This window comes from Paramisgurnus dabryanus, chromosome 22 (assembly GCF_030506205.2).
Source record: "Paramisgurnus dabryanus chromosome 22, PD_genome_1.1, whole genome shotgun sequence".
In the NCBI taxonomy this organism is placed as follows: domain Eukaryota; kingdom Metazoa; phylum Chordata; class Actinopteri; order Cypriniformes; family Cobitidae; genus Paramisgurnus; species Paramisgurnus dabryanus.
In genome coordinates, this window is record NC_133358.1 from 15,612,794 (window position 1) to 15,636,604 (window position 23,811).

Below are 23,811 nucleotides of genomic sequence, written 5' to 3' on the forward strand. Positions count from 1 at the left end.
GTGCATTTGGTTGTTGTCTCTATTTATTGCTAAGAGAGTTGTTTCTATAGCCCAGGGGACACAATGGAAATCACAGTTAAATTTAATTATCAACTTTGTCTTACAGGTTTCTCCAGCTAACAAATACAACCACATAAATCATTCATTCTCTGCTTTGCGGGTATAGTTGCAGAAACAAATATTAAACTATAGCAGAGACAATTGAGTTTAAATGCAAATCTTTGCTTTTTGATAGCAGACAACACGCGCTAAAAGGTACCAAAGCTGTCACTGCGGTGGTGGTAACCTTTCAAAACGTACACCTTTGTACTTAAAAGGTGTATCTGTCTTAAAGATACAAACTAAAGGATACGGTCCCAGGGACAGCTTTTCTGCCCTTTATTCTGACAATGAACATCTAGAGAAAGAGACACATCTAAGATTAGTTGGAGAAATTTCCGAGAAGCAGGAGATCAAAATCTGATCTCTATTCATTGCTTGCTAGAAGAAACAGCTGACATATTGAAGATCTAGTTTATGATTTTTATGCACAATTTCACAGTGCACAGATGTTTATTTTTTCTCTGTTTTGCTGCCTTCTTTACTAATCAGCAATGCATTTTTACTACAGACACACGCACACACACTCATATATGCTGAGCTAATAACACTTGGAGGGATTTGTCGGATCTGGCAGTTCTCCACTGTGTTGGCACTCACGTGGTACTGTATGTCAGTTGCCCTGTCACCATGGAGATCCAGCGCTTTTCTGCCCTGTCATCCACGGATGTGTGTCTGTACCTGAGCTTGCATTTCTCCACACACACACGCACGCATGCACATGCAGCCATCCATTGCTCCAGGGCCTCTCTCTATCACTGCACTGGGTTAAACTGATGAGCCAGAAAATTAAACCCAGTCCTCATGTATCTCAAATCCAGAGTCACTTCAAAGCGGCACAGAGGAGAGCATCATATGGCCATGTGCAACATCTGCATCCAATTAGAGCTTTACATGAACAGGATCCCCAAACCCTGTCATAACCAATCAGCCAATCACAAACAGTTTTAACTGCATCCAAATCCTTAAAATAGATTTAGCAGCCATTCGGAAATAAAGTCAAAAGCCAGCAAAACTGTATTTGATTTCGAAATGATTTTTCTATAATAATCTTGCCGTGCTAGCTTAATAAAGTTTTTATATATATATTCCCCTTTTTTATTAAAAATGCTTCCATAAAGAACCCACAAAAGATTCTTTGTAGCGGGAAAAATATTCTTAAGACTATACAATGAGTGCTTTTACATGCACAGTCTTACGCCGATTATGCTTAATAAACTGATAACACGTGGGGTCATGTAAACGCGTAAAGCGGTTTTCTTTAATCGGGGAAAGCCCACAAACAGCGTAAGCAAAAACCGATCGGCACAGGTAGTTTTTTGCTCATTAAGCCGATTTCGCGTGGCATGTAAACACCTTAACCCGCTTTCTCACGGTTTTGTCCATGTGCGCATGTCTCCGCGTATGAAAGAGAAACGTCACACGCGGAAGTAAGCGCAAAGTAATGCATAAAAGTCTCCGCTTGACTAAAGCAGTTGGCAGAGAAACTGTTAAAATAGAAGCTTATGTTACATTTACTGGTTCTGTAGACACGAGAAGAGATACAACAGTACAGCTTAAGACAGATATGCCGTTGGCTTTTTGATCGACTATTATGTACTATAGGTGGTGACGTCACTGTCTGCGAGAAAACTGATAATTCTCCAAGTCCCATGTAAACGCAGTTGTCTGGATAGCCGGTTTATTGATTTACATGTAAACGCATGAAAACAGTTTTCTATAATAAGCAGATTTTTGATAGTTATCCGCTTATTCTGTGCATGTAAACGCACTCAATGATACAAAATTGTTCATTATAGAAACATTTCACTGAAGAAATATCAAAAAATCAACGACAACCTTAAACCTTTAAAACCAATGCTTTAAAACCTACATAGTTTTCTAAAAAGCTGCTCATCAAACCTATGGGTTCACACCAGCCGCGTTTGAGGCGTCAAATTCGCGTCTACCACGTCTAGTTTGGCGCTTGAAAATGTAGAGTTTACCTGCTTCATTCACGTGTGAAAGCCGCCCGTTAAATTCTAGTCATTGAGAGATTCACGTGGAAATTTGCGTCATGGGAGGGGCTTCTGCTACTCCACTCACTTTTTGTAATCACGTCACTACTAGAGCAAGCTCCTGATTGGTTAACGCGGCGTGTTTTCCCGCCAAAGTTCAAATTTTTCAACTTACGTGTTTCCCGCAACAACGCTCAATGGCGCGAACTAGACGCGCGAATGAGGCGGAATTGCATCAACTGCGCCGCGCTAAGCGTCTCATTCGCGCCGTGAGACCTCCAGACGTGCGTCAACGCGTCTTCACATTGACTTAACATTGAAATCACTCGTGCTTGACGTCCTCTACCGCGGCTGGTCTGAACGCATCAACTTTGGTGTACTAGGCTGACCATGAAAATGTAAAGGTGATTTTTCTGAAATCAACTACATCAGAAAGATTTTTTTAAGGTTATTATAAACATCTAAGGGTGGTTTCACAGAAAGGGTTTAAGTCTGTCCAAACTAAAAAGTTTGTCTGAGCTGTCCTAACTGAAAAAGCCTGCACTTACATATCTTAAAATATATCAATGCAATTGCTTTGTCTCAAGATGCACACCAGTAATGTTTTTGTACGGTATGTTTGTAAAAGCTACCGAAATGTAGGGATGCTCTGATCGATCGGCCGCCGATCGGTATCGGCCGATAATGGCATTAACAGCTCCGGTCAACAGCGCGAGGAGTCTTCACATCCCCATCAAACAGCGTATACAACACATATCTATCATGGACAATTGCATCCTCATGCCAAAAGTTTATTATTTGCATGCGTTTTACAGTTTTAAGCGTTTAAACTTTCATTTTCCTCAGAGCTGCTTGTCTTCATACGAATGCGTGTATATTTAATTAATACAGTAAAGACTGTGAAGTGTTTTATTTTCAGTACTTTTAGGAGACATAAGCCTTTTTAAAGCCATATTAAATTTCTCTTTGCAGAATAAATATTTATTGTGCTTATTTATTTGAGTCTCTATTAAAACAATAATATACCTAATTACTGCAAGTAATATAACAAAGGCAACATCCGTGGTTTATTTTATCTAGAAAAAATGTAACAGTCATCAAAGAGGTTGCATATCAGCTTTTTTAAAAAATCGGTATCGGTATCGGAATCGGTATCGGCCGATCACGAAGATTACAAATCGGTATCGGCTGCAAAAATCCTGATCGGAGCATCCCTACCGAAATGTCCTAATATAACTAAGGCCTAGTCCTGGCTTAATCGAAACCCTGTCCTCATGTATCTCAAATCCAGAGTCACTTCAAAGCGGCACAGAGGAGAGCATCATATGGCCATGTGCAACATCTGCATCCAATTAGAGCTTTACATGAACAGGATCCCCAAACCCTGTCATAACCAATCAGCCAATCACAAACAGTTTTAACTGCATCCAAATCCTTAAAATAGATTTAGCAGCCATTCGGAAATAAAGTCAAAAGCCAGCAAAACTGTATTTGATTTCGAAATGATTTTTCTATATTAATCTTGCCGTGCCTAGCTTAATAAAGTTTTTATATATATATTCCCCTGTTTTTATAAAAAATGCTTCCATAAAGAACCCACAAAAGATTCTTTGTAGCGGGAAAAATATTCTTAAGACTATACAATGAGTGCTTTTACATGCACAGTCTTGCGCCGATTATGCTTAATAAACTGATAACACGTGGGGTCATGTAAACGCGTAAAGCGGTTTTCTTAAATCGGGGAAAGCCCACAAACAGCGTAAGCAAAAACCGATCGGCACAGGTAGTTTCACAGGTGTGCGCATGTCTCTGCGTATGAAAGAGAAATGTCACACGCGGAAGTAAGCGCAAAGTAACGCATAAAAGTCTCCGCTTGACTAAAGCAGTTGGCAGAGAAACTGTGAAAATAGAAGCTTATGTTACATTTACTTGTTCTGTAGACAAGAGAAGAGATACAACAGTACAGCTTAAGACAGATATGCCGTTGGCTTTTTGATCGACTATTATGTACTATAGGTGGTGACGTCACTGCCTGCGAGAAAACTGATAATTCTCCAAGTCCCATGTAAACGCAGTTGTCTGGATAGCCGGTTTATTGATTTACATGTAAACGCATGAAAACAGTTTTCTATAATAAGCAGATTTTTGATAGTTATCTGCTTATTTTGTGCATGTAAACGCACTCAATGATACAAAATTGTTCATTATAGAAACATTTCACTGAAGAAATAAAAAATCAACGACAACCTTAAACCTTTAAAACCAATGCTTTAAAACCTACATAGTTTTCTAAAAAAGCTGCTCATCAAACCTATGGGTTCACACCAGCCGCGTTTGAGGCGTCAAATTCGCGTCTACCACGTCTAGTTTGGCGCTTGAAAATGTAGAGTTTACCCGCTTCATTCATGCGTGAAAGCCGCCCGTTAAATTCTAGTCATTGAGAGATTCACATGGAAATTTGCGTCACTCACTTTTTGTAATCACGTCACTACTAGAGCAAGCTCCTGATTGGTTAACGCGGCGTGTTTTCCCGCCAAAGTTCAAATTTTTCAACTTGCGTGTTTCCCGCAACAACGCTCAATGGCGCGAACTAGACGCGCGAATGAGGCGGAATTGCATCAACTGCGCCGCGCTAAGCGTCTCATTCGCGCCGTGAGACCTCCAGACGTGCGTCAACGCGTCTTCACATTGACTTAACATTGAAATCACTCGTGCTTGACGTCCTCTACCGCGGCTGGTCTGAACGCATCAACTTTGGTGTACTAGGTCGACCATGAAAATGTAAAGGTGAATTTCTGAAATCAACTACATCAGAAAGATTTTTTTAAGGTTATTATAAACATCTAGGGGTGGTTTCACAGAAAGGGCTTAAGTCTAGTCCCAGACTAAAAAGTTTGTCTGAGCTGTCCTAACTGAAAAAGCCTGCACTGACATCTTAAAGGTGGTCTAAGCGAAATCACGCGATTTAGACCGTAAAACCTTTTTTGTTACATACAGCAAACATCTCCTCACTATCTGCTTGCTGCCTGTCCGCTGATCAAACTGTAAAAAACGCGAACTCTGTAGACAGCCCAGGCTCTACAAACTTCAATATAAACACAGTGGCCAAACCTAGCACCACGAAACATAACAAAGTGTTCCAGCCAATAAACGACAAGAAGGATTTGGGGGTGGGGGTTGGGCGCGTTCATGAAAGCACGGAAGGGAGGGGGAGGAGTTAGCAATGCTCCGTTTGTTTGAAAATGGTTCAAACATCAAAAATAAGTGACGTCTCGCAGATTCGCTTAGAGCGCCTTTAAAATATATCAATGCCATTGTTTTGTCTCAAGATGCACACCAGTAATGTTTTTGAATGGTATTTTTGTAAAAGCTACCGAAATGTTCTAATATAACTAAGGACTAGTCCTGGCTTAATTTAAACCCTGTCTTAGAAACCCCATAAAGCCCTAAATAGAAAAGTTGTAAAGGTCTTAAGCATTTTTTCAACTTTTAATATATGCACAAAACAATTTGTGACTCACTTCATCATCTTGCTTTGTTGTTTGTTTTTTACGATGTAATCAGCACTATCCCTCTGACTGACTTGCTGTTTTTTAGTATGCTGCGTATCCGTGTAAGAAATCCAAACACTAAAACCTTGGAATAAGAGACTTGGAGCCACTCAAAACTTCACTAAGCAGAACTCAGAGTCTTGGATCCATTAGTCTCGAATAGACTGACGCTTTTTGGGTGGGTAGGGGGATTTTTCACACAGTGAGAAGTGAAAGCGAGAGAATAAGAAGGTTTTTTTTATATATAGCTCTTTGGCTGATATATTGCTCTTTTAAGATAGTCAAGAAGGTTACAAGATTACTGATTGGTAAGAGTCATGAAACTTAACAGGCAGAGCAGCTTAAGGGGCATAGTGCCAAAAAAGCAGTTGGACGTATGACGTATTTCTGTGCTGAATGAACTTCGCCAGGGTTCGAACAAGTTTTTTCCGAACAGGAAAGATTTATACGTAACAGTTTTGCTTTATTTCTTTTATGGGCAATTTCAGTGCAGGAAGTATAGTGGAAGTCCATATATGGGCATTTTAACCAAAATAGCGCACACACTCACCAACCAAGAGCTGACACGAAATCAACATCACCACAGAAGTCTGTTGTTTGTGAGGGAAATTTAAGCTTGTTCAGCTTTCCAAAAAACCCAGCATTGTGGAAACAATGGATATTGTTTGTTTATCTGTGCTAACAGTGAAGTTGTGCGTGTTTGTTTAACTCTGGATTTCATTTAAATGGGGCACCCGCCCCCAACTGGGTCATGAGTCGCAGGACGTAAGTAAAACTGCATCAAATGTCTGTGTTTTGTTTGCAGTCAGCGGATAAGTGCATATAATTTAAATAACACGCACATGTAGTGAATCTCCGGAATAAGTCTTCCAGAGACAGCATGGTAATGTTTTGTGTGTGTTGCTTGTGATACGCCTCCAGGAGCTCTGGTTCAGAATCGGTACAGCAGGTCTGTCTTTTATAAATCTGATAAAACTAAAGACTCTTATTTGAAGAATGCAATACTACTTTATAGGTACTCAATAATATTAACATGAGATAAGCGGAAACAGTGCGTGTTATTTAAAGGGGCCATGTCACAAGACTTTTTAAGATGTCAAATAAATCTTTGGTGTCCCCAAAGCACATATGTGAAGTTTTAGCTCAAAATACCATATGAATAATTTATTATAGCATGTTAAAATTGCAGGTTTTGTAGGTGTGTGCAAAATGTGCCGTTTTGGGTGTGTCCTTTTAAATGTAAATGAGCGGATAAACTGCAAACACTGATCACAATGATGGTGGTTTGTTGAAATTGAAACTCAATTGTGCTGTGAGTTATTTTCTCTCTCTCTTTTCCTCTGCACTAAATGGCAGTGCTGTGGTTGAAAAGTGCAGATTAAGGGGTGGTATTATTATAATAAGAGCTCCTTATGACATCATAAGGAGAGTCAAATTTTAACTACCTATTTTTTTTCATGTGCTTGTAGAGAATGGTTTATTAAAACTAAGTTGCTGGGTTGATTTTTGTTACATTTTCTAGGTTGATAGAAGCACTGGGGACCCAATTATAGCACTTAAACATGGAGAAAGTCAGATTTTCATGCCATGGCCCCTTTAAGAAAGTTCAATGATACATAAACTGAGCGCTTAGGTTACTGCAATGAACTAAGTTTTTGTGCACAAAAAGAAAAATTCAAATGCATAAATATTAAAAAAAAAAAAAAAAAAATACTGTACCCCTGCTGTTTCTCTCAAAGAATATGCGGTTTAATCTCTGGTTAAAAAGTAACTGCAGAATTAGCTGTTGCAAAATATGTACCCAATCTGTCACTGGGGCAGTAGCATTATATTATATAGTAATATGTACTCTTGAAATACTATTATGTATCCTAGAGGTACTAATGCACTCTCTTTGGTAACAGCATGTACCTCTGAGAAACTACTAATATGAACTCTTAAGGTGCAAAGCTGTACTTTTTGAAAGGGTACCATCCGGTAAAAGCTGGTGTACATATTTTGCAATCAAGAATCTAATTAAATTATTTGAAAACTCTTAAAGCATCAGGATATCCTTTAGGATTGGGTCCAAAAATACTGTATACATTACTTTGATTGTTTCGATTCATCACATTTAGCCAAGAACAGCATTTCTATAAGCTGTTTCTCTCACCTAGTGGCATAGACAAATGTCTTACATTAGAGGAAATTTCAAGAGAAAGCAACTTAAATGTTCATATTGCACGACTTCAATGAGATATGAAACGTCATTAAATGTATGTTTTGGGATAAACGTACATTTCAAACTTCAAACTCTGTGGCTGTGTCCCAAACCTATTCAGCTGCCTTCCCTGACAGCATTTTTGGGCATCATAGATGCGTTTCTCAGCTCAACGTTTGTGTTTGATCTTGGATTGACCGGATTAAAAGAAATGCTGTTCAGGATTTGAGACACAGTATCAAGAAGAAGAAATTCAAAAATCTTACTGCTGATTTTCGGGCTCCCTTTGCGCTCGTTGGTGGAAGGAAGATCCACGAACTGAACCCGATGTCCGGACATCTTCTTCACCTCACCAGACCAGACTGCTCCTCAGCTACCAAATACCCGCCAAACTTTCGCTTATTTAACGGTTCCGTCCGGATTCAAACGCATGGAGCTGTAGGTCGGTGTGGATACACGACCAGAGGACACAAACTCCTTCATGAGAAGAGAGTGATAGAGGGAGACAGAGTGAGGGAGAGAGAGAGATAGAAAAAGCTAAGGGGTTTTCAGCCCAAAAAGTAAATAAATAAATAAAGGAACTTAAAGTCCACATGACTGCAGAATAACGTCACTGCAATTTAACGCAACTTGCTCTGAAAATTTTATTTTAATAATAAGATATTTTTTTTCTTTTCAAAAAAATGCACGTTAATAATGCGTTTAATTACTAGGCTATGCGTTTATTTTGTAAGAAATAAAAATAGGTTAAATTTGACTAAATTGACGGATTGAGGATGCAATGGACGAGGTAGTTATAATAACTTGAATCGTAATCGACCTTATTATGTTTATTAGTTTGACTCAATGATAACTTTCCCAATAGCCTATTGTATTTTGAATACGCACACACCTTTTCACACACGACACGCATGTGTGGTATAGACTGCAGGTAGATTTGTATGTCCTATCACATGATCTATTCAAAATGATCCACTTTGTTCATTTGATAAATGGCTGCATTATTTCTGAAGTAATGAACTTAACAACAATTTGCTCAGGCGTTTTCTGCCATCTAGTGTCTAACACGGGGACAACATTATTGCTAATCTAGAGACAAGTGTCATAGGCCTATATTAAAGAAAAATGACTATGTAGGTATTTTACCAACTCTTTATTTTTTACTTTTGATATATCAGCTGATAAGCTGTATATTGTTAAGATAAATACAGAGATACAGAGTTATCTAAATGACAGAGAAACCAATTATTTGAATGAAAAAAGTGAGTAAAGTTCTTTTAATTCAGAAATTGACTTTCCATTATGTATATTATCTTTTCACAGCATCCAAAAGGTCTACCTGTAGATCTGGCAACCCCCACCACAGCCATTACCTGTGCACTGACCTTCAAGCTGTATGTTTAACAAACACAACAATTATCACTGGCAGAGATCTGGTTAAAGCTAGTGATTTTCTTCAGTGATATGAAAAATAATGATGTGCCATGTGGATCAATAATGAAGGTGCCCGCTGCTCATTTCTGGGGATTTATAAGCTCATTAAGGTTCCCTTGAAAGGAAACTGTAATAATGTATCTTAAAAGGTAACACGATGTAACCTTGCTGTCCCCACATTTAGTCCTTGAATTTGAGGGTATTGGACCTGGAAAGTCCTTGAAAGGTCCTTGAATTTGAAGTAAACTAAGGTGTGGGAACCCTGTCTGAGTAAATTCAGAACATGCAGAGATAAAAAACTATTACCTGTAAGTAAAATCTAGGGTTTAAAGTCATTTACACTGTTTCAGTTTTGTTTATGCAGTCAATACTAGAACTACATTGAGTTCAGTCTTCAGAGTTATCTACTGTATGAGAACATGCACCCAATAATAGACTCCCAAGCGAGACTGACATGAGATCATTTTCCCCTCTCGTTCCGGCACGTTTATCATTTTTTAACCATATGGATATAATCTGCTAATGTTAGCACTTTTTGTTAGGCATGTTTTGGGGGGATCCAGAAGTTATTTTTAGATGTTACAACCAGATGTCTGTGCCATCTAATAAACTTTACAGTATGTCTTAGCACTGGGTGTTTGCGGCATTAATGCATTTGACAGGTGCTTTTATTCAAAGTGACCCACAGTGCATTCAGGCTATTATATACAAATATATGCATTTACTGGTAATCAAATCTGTTATTAGTGCCATGATACGGTTTATTTTTTGTCTATATAAGAATTAATTTTTGTACAGTTAAGTGTGTGTGTCCTATGTAGTACCAATGGTCCTAAATAACGTTGTTTTGCTTAACCACACTCAAAAAGATTATTCATTGGATAAACTCAATAAAATTGTGGGCAGGATTTCCATCCAATATGTGTACCCCTAACTCATAAAAAACTGCTTTACACAATAAAAATATATTGAGTTAGTCCAACTCAATTTAAAGTAAATGGCAATACTCAATTAGTTGCCTAAAGTCAATTTAGTGTAGTCTGAATAACTCGATTTAGCGTAGTTTGAATAACTCAATTCTGTTATTTTATAAAAAAACATTTTTATATAATACTAATTAGCATAAGCACATGTTAGCAATAATAATAACATATGATACTTTGAATGAGCATGTAAGAAGAGACTGATCTTCAAACAGGCATTAACACAGTGCTCATTGCAATATGTCACATCCACAACCTAAACACAAGCACCACTCTTCTGCGATGGTAACCAAACAATTTGAAAAATATAACACAAACCCTTCTAAATAAATAAGATAAAAGGACATTAAACACTATTAAGTCTTTCTCTTTACCTAAAAATGCATAAAATTACACTTCATTAAAAAATTACTCTCCAAAAGCAGTTGCATGCAAAGCATGCTGGGAAATTATTTTTCCAGAACCCAGACTCAAACTAATTGTGTTAACGCAATTAAAAAGAAATCAATAAATTATAGTACATATATATTTTGTGTTAGACTAACTAAATATATATACTTATTGCTCTTAATGAAGTATTTTAAATTAATTTAACACAATTTTAATGTGTCATTTCTAAGAATGGCTTGAATCATTTTGTATGCAGCTAAATAAGAAAAAAGCTACTAAATGTAAAACTTTACCCACTGACAGATGCATGTAATAAATCATTTCGAAACAATAAAGAGAAATCCAGCAATACTTGTGGTAAAAGAAACAACTTGTATTAAAGGAATGCTTCTGGATTCCTCTTTGTTGTTTGTTTTTTAGTGCCATGGTCTTCCAGCTGTTATGGTAAAGCTTGTAATTGTTTAGTCTGTTAAGAACTGTTTGGATGGTTACAATGCTTTACATAAACTGTTCCACAGTGACGACTTTTGACTTGATGGCATAAATAAACATATTCAAGTTTTAAATTGCGTCAAAGAATTTATTCCAAAATACATCTGTTACAAAATAGATTTCAGGCACTTGAAATTTCAGAAACATCGTTTTGGTTTATATAACACAACAGAACACTAATACAGATTAACAAAAACATTTACATACTGGTGGTAATGTTTGTATAAGTGCTAAACTTTCCATTTAGGTGGAAAGCTGTTTTACACAATATGTACAATACACATAAAAAAATATTCTCAAGAATTCAAATTCTGACACACATGCAATAAAATCTAAGAAACATTCGTTCAGACCCGAACAATCTTTATTTTCCATATCACCATCATTGTGTGCACTGCACTTCAACACGTTTATGGAAACAATAATGCACACAGATAAAAATGTAATAAATTAAGGCAATATTCAATCACACAGGGAATCAAAGTGCAATCCGTTCGGAAACATCAGTACAAGTACAGTATTCCCAGATACATTCTCCAAATTAAGGTTCTGTTTGGTTTCAGTGCAGGCCATTCTGTTCAATGTACATTTTGGAGAGGGACGCCGCCATGGACTTGGCCAACTCCTCGTCTCTTTTGCGCTGTACCTGGGTGTGACGGCACCAGTCGTCATATTCCGGATTGGGCTGACAGCTGTCCAACAGCACGTCATAATGACCGTTGCTGAGCCAGCTCAACCAAATGGCTGGTTTAGACAAGTCCTCCTCTCCCAAGTAATGCACCATGGTGGAAACTGTTGGGCTTTCCACGCTACCCCCAGTGGTCAGGTAGATATTGGCGTTCAGCATCTGACTCATGGCCAAAAGCTCTGGATAGCCAGCCCATGCACCGTCCTGCGCTGCATTGATCAGAAACTCCCCGACGTCACCTTCTATGATGGGGTTGAATTCTTCCAGGTGGTCTGCGATGTGGTGCATGGTTTGCTCTCGGAGCTCTTTGTGCATTGACTGGTCCCCATAAGCAGCTTTGGAAACGGCCCGATACAGGCAGTTCCCATCTGGGATGATGTGAAAGCGGTATTTCTGCCTGTCATGGAGGTATTTGTTTTGTCTTTCCACTTCGGCTAGGTAACGGGTAACTTTGTTGCCAATGTCACTTTTTGGGGGTGTTGAGGTGGGTTTCTGAAGGACATGCAGCTCGAAGACGGGCTCGTCGGTAGGTTCACCGTCATCTTCCTGTTGAGGTTTATTATTGACTGGATCTTCAGATGAGCATATCTGTGCAGTACCAAAAGTTGTGGCATCGTTTGGGATAAATGGCTTCACTTGCCTTTCACAGACTATATAATCATCTGTGTCAAAAAACTTATCACAGTTCATAGAATTAATATCCCCTCTGTCCTCAAAATCGCCCAAAAAGGAACCAGAATGAACATTATCATCTCCATTGACTGCATGAGAAATTCGTCCATGGTGTGGCTCCAAAGGTTTGCGGTTCCTGTGTGGCTCCTTAACGATGTGAATGGGTACAGATCTCTCCACACCATCCGGTCGTGTGATTATAATCTCGGCAGTGGATGTATAAAAAATCGGCCTCATCGAGGTGGCCTCGTAACAAGAAAAAGCAGGCATCTTTGCGTCCGTCCGTTCCCCCCTGGCCAAATACGCTTCCGTTGCGTTTCCGTTAACGGCGCTACCAACCGGATCCAAAGAACTTGAGCTTGTCGAGTTATTAACGACACTGGTAAGAGTTACCGAAACTTTTCGAGAGGATCCAGGGTAGTGTGTTAGCGCGCTACTGTACAAGTGCATTTTCAACAGCCTCCCTTTATACAATACGCCTTTGGCCTCGTTGTTACCGAATGATGACAGCAGAGTCTAAAAATAATGTTTGTCATCAGTAGCGGTGAATGTGTAGGGCGCGTTTCCATGGATCCTCGTTCCCCGCTACCGCAGAGTGATCGTGTCCCAGATATCTTGCGTCAGTCTCAAAGCAACCCTAAATTTAGAGCGCGCAACGGTAACCGGACCCCAAAGTCTCTGACACGCCGCCCGGAGGAGACGACCCGCAGTCCGCGGGAATGTAAAAGATGTGATGTGTCACCGGGGCTCTCGGTGCTTCTCTCGTTTCTGTCGGCGTTGTTTACGCTGCCCAGCGCGTCAGGGCGGCGTCGCCAGATTGGAATGCGTAAAGCTTGCCAAGAGGCCGCGGGTTCCCATAAAGCTGTGCAAAACTCTCTACAGCGAGGAAGTCCCGCCTCACACAAAACTTCATTGGTCCCACTTTTATCAAGAAAAAAATTGTCCAAACATATCGCCTTACCTTAATAATTTAAAATATATAAAATTTATAGGCAAGATCGATGATAAGGAAAAACACAATCCAAGTTTTTTTAATACAATTATAAAAGAAAAAAATCTTGTTGTACCCAGCATCTCATGTTTTCCTTATATGGCTTTCATCTCCATTTTATTGACAGCTAGGCTTTCACAATTATGGACATTTATGGACTGAACGTTTTTTATTGGTTTAGCAGAATTACAAATACAGCCACTGAAGAGAATAAAATAATAAAAAATAAATAATAAAAAGAAAAAAATAGGTTAATAAAAAATAAAAGTATTAAAATATTACAGTTATATAAGTGGATACATATTTTACAGCTTTTTATTTTTTAAACAATATTGTTTAAGGGTACTGCTGGACTTCTGTGCTAAAAATGAAATTGAGCTAAAAGCATTAACAAATAACTTAAATCGTATTTCTTATGATATGATACTTCATAGGAGAAAAACAAACACAAAATTCATGGACTGAATATTCTGTCTTTTGACCTTATCCCTAATGACATCATACTCCACATGGAGAGTACACCTGTTTTGAGTTTGTTCATTTCTATTAGTCACTGTATGTTTCATAAATGTACTAGCCAGGCAATATTATTGAATGATATCTATCTATCTGTGATGATGATTACAGGGGAAGTGATGTCACAGAATAGGTCATGGTTAAATCAGTCGGCACATGGGCTTTAAATAGCTTTCAGGCACAGTGTCAGGGATAGTGTCAGGTGCCTTCTCAGTTTCACTGTGCTGACATCTGTCTCTATAAATCCAACTCGTGTGGATATCTCCAATATTATGCTTGTCTCAATAAAAGTCTAAATGTCTCGTGTACTGATAGTAGAAAGCCTCATAGCTACAAGTTTTATTTTATTTTATACATAGCGATTGATGTTAACAAATGGAATAAATAACACTAATTATTTTTACAAAACGGAACTACTTTAAAACTTTTATTTTGTTGGGCTATTGTAATTTGATTAGTCGTATTTTTGTTTTAACATTTCACTAAAACACTTGAAAACAAGCTAAATCCAGCCATCAGTTGACTTGCACCACACGATGGCAGCCTCTGCTTATCTAACACTTTTGAAGAGTAACATGCTTGCAGTTACGCATTTTAACGCTAGTGGGCGCGTTTGGACCCCGTTTATTCCATCACAACAACAACACACCTATTTTACTACGATAATAAAGGTCTTACACAATCCCAAATGAGCTGTATCGATGCTTATGAGAAATCGTAAATCATGACGTCATCCATACAAGAGCAAACCATTTAAAGACATTACCTCATCACGTGCCTTAATAAGGGACGATGTGTGTAATGTTTATATTTTTGTTGTAATATAAATTTGTTGTAGATATAAACTGATGCTTACGAGTTTACACAATAGAAACCTCTGCTATCATCAATAGCACATTGAGAATTAAGGCAAAACAGACGCATGACACACGCACTCCTAACATGGAAAAGTCAACGACCTGACCTATATCGATTCCAAACCCAGATTTCTAAGCTTTTTACTACAACCATGTGTCTCGGTGTTTTGACAAGTAGTACACGTTTGCTTTTCAACATTTATAATAACCTGTGCACAAGCACGACCAGTCTTTGTATCCAATGCTCTATTTGATCCAGAACTGTAAACTAAATTGGTAAAACATGCGTGAGCAACGGAAAAGTCATTCGGTCACAATAACACACACCAATAAAACATATAGCTTGATTGAAATGTGTGTCGCTTTGGAGAAATGCGTAATTGTAAACTGTCCTCGTTGCGCCAAATTGGAACTGGAATTGGGCTCCGTACACAGTAGAGATAATCGGCGTGAGGGATTCAGAGACTGCTGTGATTTGAATTAGGGACGCGTCTCCAGGACAGCTGAAGAAACAAGCGATTCTTGGTTTACAACCAAAGCCCCGTCATCTAATCCCAACGGTCAACTGCGTATCACGCAGCGCTGCGCCAACAGGAAGCATCGCGCACGGGTTACAAATGGAGCTGTGGCGCTCTTGTCGTATACCAGCATCATGGACATCTGTCACCTGAAATAAATGCCGCATTGCACCTTATAACACATCTTAGGTTACTGCACTAACATCCCGCAGCAGCAAAAATGTCTGCCACATGAACACAAATAACACTCAAACGTCAAAAAAAACGAACGAAAAGGCTAAAAATAAGAATAACTGTTTTGGAGTACGCCTAACTGAAGTATGCTGATGAAAGCAAATCCGAATATATCCCTGCCATGTGTCTGCCTCTCTCGGTAACGTTAACCTACATTCACAATAAACCAGCTTCCTGTCTCCCTGCCGCAGTCATTAAAGGGAAACGTGCAGGAACTACATCCGCGTCCAAAACAAGTCGGCACAAAAACATCGCGCTGATACACTACACCGTTCTTTACGCGAGTTTAAGATTCGAGTCGGTTTGTCCAAATCCCTTTTATTGTCTCTTTTTGTATGTCTGGTGTCAGATTTTTCCCTCTTGCACTCGGAGGGGGAGGATCTAACCGCGTTGAGTCACGCAGCTGTCAAAGATAGCTGTCACCCAGTTTCCACATCAAACACAGAGTGAATGAGAGACGCGCAGCCTGTCCCAGGTACCCGACAATGTGTTGCGTCTCCGACAAATGAAAAACGCGCTCCGCGGAGATTCATCGACAAACGCAATACATCATTCGATACTTTGTAACGACCTGGAATAATACTATCTGTGTGATTAAAGCGAGGACGAATCGAGGCTTTGGAAATAAAATCGACCTCCTTGTTGCCAACGTGAAAAGGGGATTTCTGACGGACATGAAGACCAAAAAGGGTACGTATCATGTTGATATGGCTTATGTAGTGCTTAAACGTGTTATGTTATATCGGCGATTAGATTAAACTTGTCGATTATGGTTAAACAGAAACGCGTTTTTGTCCATGTCTGACATTGCCTGCTATTGTTTTCCGCTGCAGACAAAACAGCCTTTTCTCACCATGTGCTGGCGGGCTGTCACAACGAGATATGCTTTTTAAGACGCGTCTTTTTAATTCACACTATCAAAACATTGATTTTTGTACAACACGCTTAAGTACATCTAGTCTTGTTTATTTTTTATTTTTAGAGATTCAGTGAATGAATCCCGATTATAGGCATCCATAACTTTAAACGTCTCCAGATGTGACGTTTTAGTTTAAGTTTATTATGTGCGTCTATAGGGTTAGTGTTGTACGATGGTAAAGCCCTCGTTTAGTAGTTTTAAACACCTCTTGACATGGAAAACTGTCGAGGCGTTACGAGTTTCTCGTAACACTGACTGAAGTTTTGTTGGGAATGTGAGGGGAACTTTCCAAGTGTGCTCTTCAAATGGTGTTTGTTGTTTTAGTTTACACGTTGATCGGTCGAATCTTCTGCTTAAGTTTGAAACGTGCAACAATGTAACATTAAATCCTGACCTTCTTTTGTGACGTTTTGTGTATTTCGCGCCGCTTCCTCGAGGCGACGCTTTCACATTCTGTCCGACCTCGTGTTTTTCACTGCACACAATAGATCCCCAACTATTTCCCTCTCTTTAAGTTTATCATTTGCACATACCGTAACTTTTAACCGTGCAGGGTGTACTGTCGACCTTTCGTATATCACCTGACGCCATTTTATACGTTTTCACCAAAGGAAAAGTCGACAAAACTGAGTTTGAAACGTCCCACAACCGACATTCTTTTGTTCGGTCTTGAGATTTGCAACAGGTTCCCATCCCCCTCCTCCTCATATAGGCCCACGCGAAATTACTCCTCATTACTCCTTTTCACAAGTTCAATCATTTTCTCACACAACCACGAATAGGGGGTGCGCATGTGATTTCACTCGTTTCATTTTTAGACCTCGAAGAGAAGTGTCCCTTGTGGTTCACACGCATACACCAAAGGAAAAGTTGGGGAAAGTTTTGTTGCACTTACATGGTGGTCTTCAAGTAAACGTCCTCTTTAACACTTGACGTATATCTTTGTTTACGTCATACGTAAACGTAACACTGTTGGCTCTCACGTTTCTAAATTGAATTCAAACATCTGTTAAATGTAAACCTTTGTTGTTTACATTTTAGTTTATATTAGAAACAATATAAAAAATCTCAACTATAGTGGGAAAAGCTTTCTAATTTGCATCTATGTAAAATAGCCTACTGTTCTTAAAACGTAATTGCTTAATAACTGGTCTTTATGTAAATGTACATGCTGTATTTACTGTAGTCTGACGGGCAAGATGAAACATTGACACAATTTAGTCTTTTGAGACGCCTCCACTCCAATCATGAATCACATGGCTTTGCTTGACAGCATGGACGTGACACATCAGCTGCAACACACACACACACACACACACACACACACACACACACACACACACACACACACACACACACGCTTATACATGCATACAGGCGGACAGGCACTGTTGTGTAGCATTTGGCTTTTTGGAGGGAGAGACAGTTTGTGAGTGAATGTGTGGGGGGTGTAGGGTCCTCAGCAGGAGTTGGGGGGGTTGATGTTTGACTGGGTGTCTTTTGTCCTCTTTGTGGACACACACCGATCAGTGATTCCTGTTTTTCTCATTCCCTGAAACACATTTATTCATCATATATCATATTTTCTGCATAATTTACACAAACTTGTCTCGTGTGTCCAAGTATATATATACAATGGCAGTGGATAGTGCCCAGTGGCAACCATGGGCACCATTTACTTCAGGTGTAAAGCAAAAGGGTCTTGGACATAATGCTGCAAGCAAACTGCTTTTGGGTTGATAAAATCAACTTTGTGTTGTTCTGACAACAGGTTTGTTGGCGATGTCTGGCAGTGAGACAGAAGATGAGGACAGTTTGGATGTGCCTCTGGACCTCTCTTCAAACGGAGGTGTGTCAGGGAAAAGAAAGAGGAGAGGAAACCTGCCCAAAGAGTCAGTACAGATACTTCGCGACTGGCTCTACCAACATCGCTACAACGCCTATCCATCAGAACAAGAGAAAGCCCTGCTTTCCAAGCAAACCCATCTCTCTACACTACAGGTACTGAAAGTTTACAGCGTATGTCTATGTAGTGTAGCACAGTACTTGGCAAACCACAAAAGACAGGAGATGAACCACATGGTATGCAGTAATTTGGATTAAAAAGATAGCAGCTGCTATTTTGATCGACCCAAGGCTGTTTCTTTATTCGCTCAGACAAGGCTTAAAGTTTCTCACGACTGGTTTCCGTCAAGAACGCGAGGGGGAATTTTTCAGTTTTCTGCTTTGTTGATCAGTAATCTATTTACGTGCTTCACGGGAGAGCAGTTAGCTGTCATCGGTATCGCTTTCTGCTTCAAGTGATGTGTAAAGGAAACAGAAAAGTTCAATGTCATAACTAGGTGTCAGAATATGAGAGTCAGCTGTTTTTGCTAGCGCGACTGCGTTTGAGATCAGACATTCTGGTCCTGCTGAGCTTTAGCGTCATATAAACAACACTTCCTGTGAGTGCAGTCAATGGAGAAAATTCCTGTAGACAGATGAGTGAATAACTGTTTTGAGTCATCGGAGATGTGGCCATATAGAGAGGAGAGAGAGAGACTTGCTCAGACACTGGGCCAGGAATTTCCCCTGTGCTCAGCCAGCTGTCTCACTAACAATAGGGAGACACAATGCACACACACATTAACATAGTGAAGACTACCAGGCTCAGGCTGACCGTTGGATACACAATACCGGCCCATTACCCAGAGAGCTATAGTGGCTTCTTTTCTGAAGAGACTTACAGGAAGACAATACAGCTGCATTACCATACTGAGGATTGCAACTTGAAAGCGCTCCCCTTTTATAGATACAGTGAAAGAACTTCAGGTTATTTATTTTAGCGTGGCATAACGTAACACACACGTGTGTGGGGAAATTAGGTCAACATTAGAATAGATAAACAACTTTGCTTAATATTGTAACAAGTATACTTTGTTTGAATGTGTACTACCAGGCTGAAAAGAGAAACGTTTTAACAATATTGTAAACGTAAATTAATTAAATGAGTGAATAAAAAACATGAAAATTGCTCTAATTTTTTAATTAATACAGAATATTTAATAATAATCAGATTATGGAGATAGGTTTTAAATGTTCATATAGTGTCATATACCGTATAATATATGATATACAAATGAGGTCCGCTAGTACTGTAAACGTTTGTCTAAATAGATTTCAGGTTTGTTTTCATTTAATTTTAAATGTAAATGATTACCTGCAGTGTGACATCTGCATTGACTAAAAAGGCTGAATAATTCAGTTGTTGATATAGACGTGAGGTGTTAATAGTCGGCCATTAGCAGAAGGCAGTAATTGGTCTTTATTTAAAGTGAGATAAAGATACACACTGAAGTATTCGCATACGTTTTCTATAGCTGAAAATGCTTTATTTGCATTAGAGTAGATCTCACACTCCCTCAGGTAAGACTCACCAGAGCCACGAAAGATACAAAGCTATTAGCATGATTAAGGCTAAAGCCCTTAGGCCCACCAAAAAGAGCAATCTCGGAGATATAAAGGTGAACTGTTACTTAGGTGATTGAGAGAAATGCGTACCACCGAGAGCTTCCTGGTTTGATTTTAACTGGTCAGCCTTTTTTAAAAGAGGAAAAACTAAAATAGATGTCAGGGAACCGTCACATGTCAGCTCAATACAGTGTCATGAATTGCCATTTTAAACCACAGATTAGCATTCAATCACTGAAGAGGCGTAAACAAATTATTTATAAGAGCATACAGTTAAAAATGAATTGCAGAATGCAAGTGTCAATAATTTATTGCTAAAATAAACATTGTTATTATTAAAATTATTTTTTTTAAAGTGTTAAACTATTATTTTTGAAATGTTATATATATAAATATATATAATTTATATAAAACACACCCATTTTATGTTATTAAAGCTACTTTTCAAGTTATTTTATTGCTTTAAAAAAAATTTTTATTAATAAAATGAATAAAAAAAATTGTTAAACTATTATTTTGAAATTATAATTTCAAAATAATAGCTTAACAATATTTTTAATTAATTATATATATATATTTATCATATATATATATATATATATACACTAGTCAACATTCGAAGTGGATCAAAACCTTTAATAAATGTTTACATAAAACCAATCCCTAATACCCATTCTTGTCGTAGGACAACTTTGATAAACTTTTTTGATCCACTGCAAATGTTGACTAGTATATATATATATATATATTTATCATATATATATATATATATATATATATATATATATATATATATATATATATATATATATATATATATATATATATATATATATATATATATATATATATATATATATATATAAAACATACACCCAAATTTTATTGTTGAAGGAAAATGATAAAAATGTTTTTTTAAAGCAGTAAGGATCCTACTACATTTAATACTGCAGATTGTGTTACATTTAAAATAAGACATAATATATAATTTATTTAATTGATGCAAAGTATCGTTTCGATGTATCCTAATGTGCTCCTCTCTCCACAGGTGTGTAACTGGTTCATAAACGCTCGGCGGCGACTCCTTCCCGAGATGCTCCGGAAAGACGGCAAAGACCCCAACCAGTTCACCATCTCTCGGCGGGGCAGCAAAGGCGGCGAGATGCTGAGCGACAGCTCCCAGTCCCCCAAACACGGCCTGCTTGCCAACGGAGAAGACCGCAGCGGTTACGAACCCGGTTCCCCACACTCGGCCAGCAACACACCCATCTCGGCCGCTTACCCTAAAAAGGCCCTGTCTCCCAAAACGCCCCCCTCACCTGGACCTGTCTTACCCAGACCCTCCGTTATCTGCCACACCACCATCACAGCCACGCAAGGTATCGGCTCGACGGCCCAAGGCGGGCGAGTGCCCGGTTTGGGTGTCGAGGGAGCCACAGAGCTTCCGATCACAGACGTGGTCGGCCTTTTCGGGTGTCGAGGGGGCATCGGGGTGAGCGGAGAGGGTAACATCAGTCCCCAGAGTGGGCTGTTCAACACTCCTCCACCCACCCCACCCGACCTCACCCAGGACTTCAGTGGCTTTCAGCTGCTGGTTGATGTGGCATTGAAGAGGGCCGCAGAAATGGAGCTGCAGGCGAAACAGCTCCTCGCCTGAAGACGGATGGATGAAGCCGCTTCATCCGCGTTTGTTTCTTGCTCCCCGATCCCAAGCCCCCGAACTCCAAACGGAGTTAAAAAACTTGACTGAGCAACCGAAAGCAAACAAGCATGACCTGATCATTTCTATTTTTGGTAAATGTAAATCAAATTGATGAGGATTCCTTTATGTAAAGCATTTCAAGGTGCCTTGGCAGTCAGTTCTTTTTTTTGTATTCCATTTATATGTAAATAAATATGTATCGTTTGTTTTGTACACAGGGGACCAAAACCAAATACAGTACAACGACTTCCTGTCTTTCCTTGTTTGGAGAAGACAAGCGCTTCTCCTTGTTTCATTCCTCACGAGTCTTTCTTTCTGGTTCCTCAGAGATTCGGCTCTGTGATCGTTTATTTTGCCTCATTTTTTTGAGAAAACGCATCTGACATTGTTCATTCTGCCTCAGTTTTTTTGCACAAAATGGCAGGTCATCTCAGTATCAACTCTAGCTTTCTCTCCGACAGACTTTAATCACTACTGCACCGGGTCGTTCTGTGTCTCATAGACGTTCAGTTTTTGTATTATTTTTGTTGTAAAGTTTCAAATGCTGTCTTTAGTATTTTTTCTTTTCATTTATCTCGAGGGATATTCAGATGTAGCAGAACTATAGTCTGAGATTTCCTCCGAATACTCAGTGTAGAAACGGCCAGTGAATGTGCCCACATGCTCCCCGCTCCACCCTTAAACATACACACACAAACACAAACAAGCTGAAAGATGAACACTACATGAATTGTATTAGTTTTGTTATTTTCTTTTGGTTTACCAAGTTGAGACCACTTTAAGAGGATTAAAGGAAAGAATGGTTTTATCTCACCAAAAATATTGAATTATAGGTTTTGGGACCTTAGAACCGTGCATTTACAGTAGCCAATGTGACATGATGCCCAATGATATGTGACTTCTCCTCCTTACTGTGCAATGTATGTGGCAAATAGGGGTCACACGGTGTTTAAATAAAGTTTTGTTTTCTACGAAAATGCTGCGTGCATCTCCTTAATTCATTTAGACTTATTCTTAAAAATAAATGCCTGGTTATGCAGACAGGGCACAAGTCTAGTCCCAGCCTAAAATGCATGTTTGCGCTGTCCTACCCTACTGAAAGATCCAGCTAAGACCAGTCTCCAGGGTTCCCACGGGTCCTAGAAAACCTTGAAAGTTTGTGAATCTAGGGGAAAAATATAAGGCTCGGGAAGTTTTTGAAAATGTACATATATAAATACAGGTCATTGAAAGTGCTTGAATCTATTTTATGCAAGAAGTTTTCTGGGGAAAAAATCCATATTATTCCCTGTGTAGTGTAGGATAATATCATAAAAATTCTAGACTTTTTAAGCAAACGTGCTAAACTGTTCGCTTTAAATGCTTATATCTTCTGTATGCGAATGTTGGTTCATACCAAAATGCTTTTTTGCATAGTTGTGTTTGGCACATGAAAACGTCTAGGGTTACTTATGTAACTGTTGTTCACTGAGAAGGGAACAAGACGCTGCGTCTCCCTTGCCATACTTCCTGCGTCCCTGTAACGCCGTCTTTGGCAATATTTCAGATAGCAATACACTTCCTGACTCCCGCGTCACCCTGTCTTTGACCCTAATCATTGGTTTAATTTGATATACACATTCAGTCGCACTTACCCCTGGAGGCGTCCCCAAAGTGTCACCGCAGTGACGCAGCACGAGTTCCCTAGAAAGGGAACTGTATCAATGTATCTTAAAAGGTAACTCGATGTAACTTTGCTCTCACTTGAAATGTGTCCCCACATTTAATCCTTGAATTTGAGGGTATTGCACCTGGAAAGTGCTTGAAAGGTCCTTGAATTTGAAGTTAACTAAGGTGTGGGAACCCTGTGCTCTCCCAGCTTGGTTTTAGCTGGTAATGTTGGTGTAGCAAGCTGGTCTGTGTTTTGGTCACTTTTTAAGCTGGTCTAGCTGGTCAGACTGAAAGACCAGCTTTGCCAGGCTGGGAGGACCAGCTTAGACCAGCTACTGCCACCTTAAACCAGCTAAAACCAGCTACCAGCTTATGCTGGATTTTTCAGTAGGGTAACTATAAACAACTTGCACTTAAATATCTTTAAATATACTAGTCAACATTTGTAAAAAGTTGATCAAAGTTGTC

At 39.1% G+C, this 23,811-nt stretch overlaps 3 protein-coding genes across 3 annotated transcripts in view; 1 reads left to right on the forward strand and 2 right to left on the reverse strand.

The window, feature by feature from the left end:
* Positions 1-8,312, reverse strand: part of LOC135785460 (sickle tail protein homolog) — a 155,350-nt gene extending 147,038 nt beyond the window's left edge. Inside the window, exon 1 of the mRNA XM_065294910.2 lies at positions 8,114-8,312. Coding sequence (XP_065150982.1) covers positions 8,114-8,186 — 73 coding nt within the window. The 5' untranslated portion in view covers positions 8,187-8,312. The remainder of the gene's footprint in view (positions 1-8,113) is intronic.
* A 2,901-nt stretch (positions 8,313-11,213) lies between these two features.
* LOC135785462 (uncharacterized) lies at positions 11,214-13,354 on the reverse strand. The gene has a single exon (XM_065294917.1). The coding sequence runs from the start codon at positions 12,954-12,956 to the stop codon at positions 11,706-11,708; it is 1,251 nt and encodes a 416-aa protein (XP_065150989.1). The 5' UTR covers positions 12,957-13,354; the 3' UTR covers positions 11,214-11,705.
* Positions 13,355-15,888: 2,534 nt separating this feature from the next.
* On the forward strand, positions 15,889-22,670 carry tgif1 (TGFB-induced factor homeobox 1). Its single transcript, XM_065294918.2, has 3 exons — positions 15,889-16,312; positions 18,313-18,542; positions 21,040-22,670. The coding sequence occupies exons 1-3, from the start codon at positions 16,297-16,299 to the stop codon at positions 21,646-21,648; spliced, it is 855 nt and encodes a 284-aa protein (XP_065150990.1). The 5' UTR covers positions 15,889-16,296; the 3' UTR covers positions 21,649-22,670.
* Positions 22,671-23,811: the final 1,141 nt, after the last annotated feature.

Excerpts from the sequence above, each read along its gene's own strand:
- LOC135785462 (XM_065294917.1), bottom strand. The coding sequence starts at position 12,956 with ATGCACTTGTACAGTAGCGCGCTAACACACTACCCTGGATCCTCTCGA.
- tgif1 (XM_065294918.2), top strand. Across the intron at positions 18,543-21,039 it reads CCCATCTCTCTACACTACAG|GTGTGTAACTGGTTCATAAA; the intron begins GTACTGAAAGTT and ends CTCTCTCCACAG.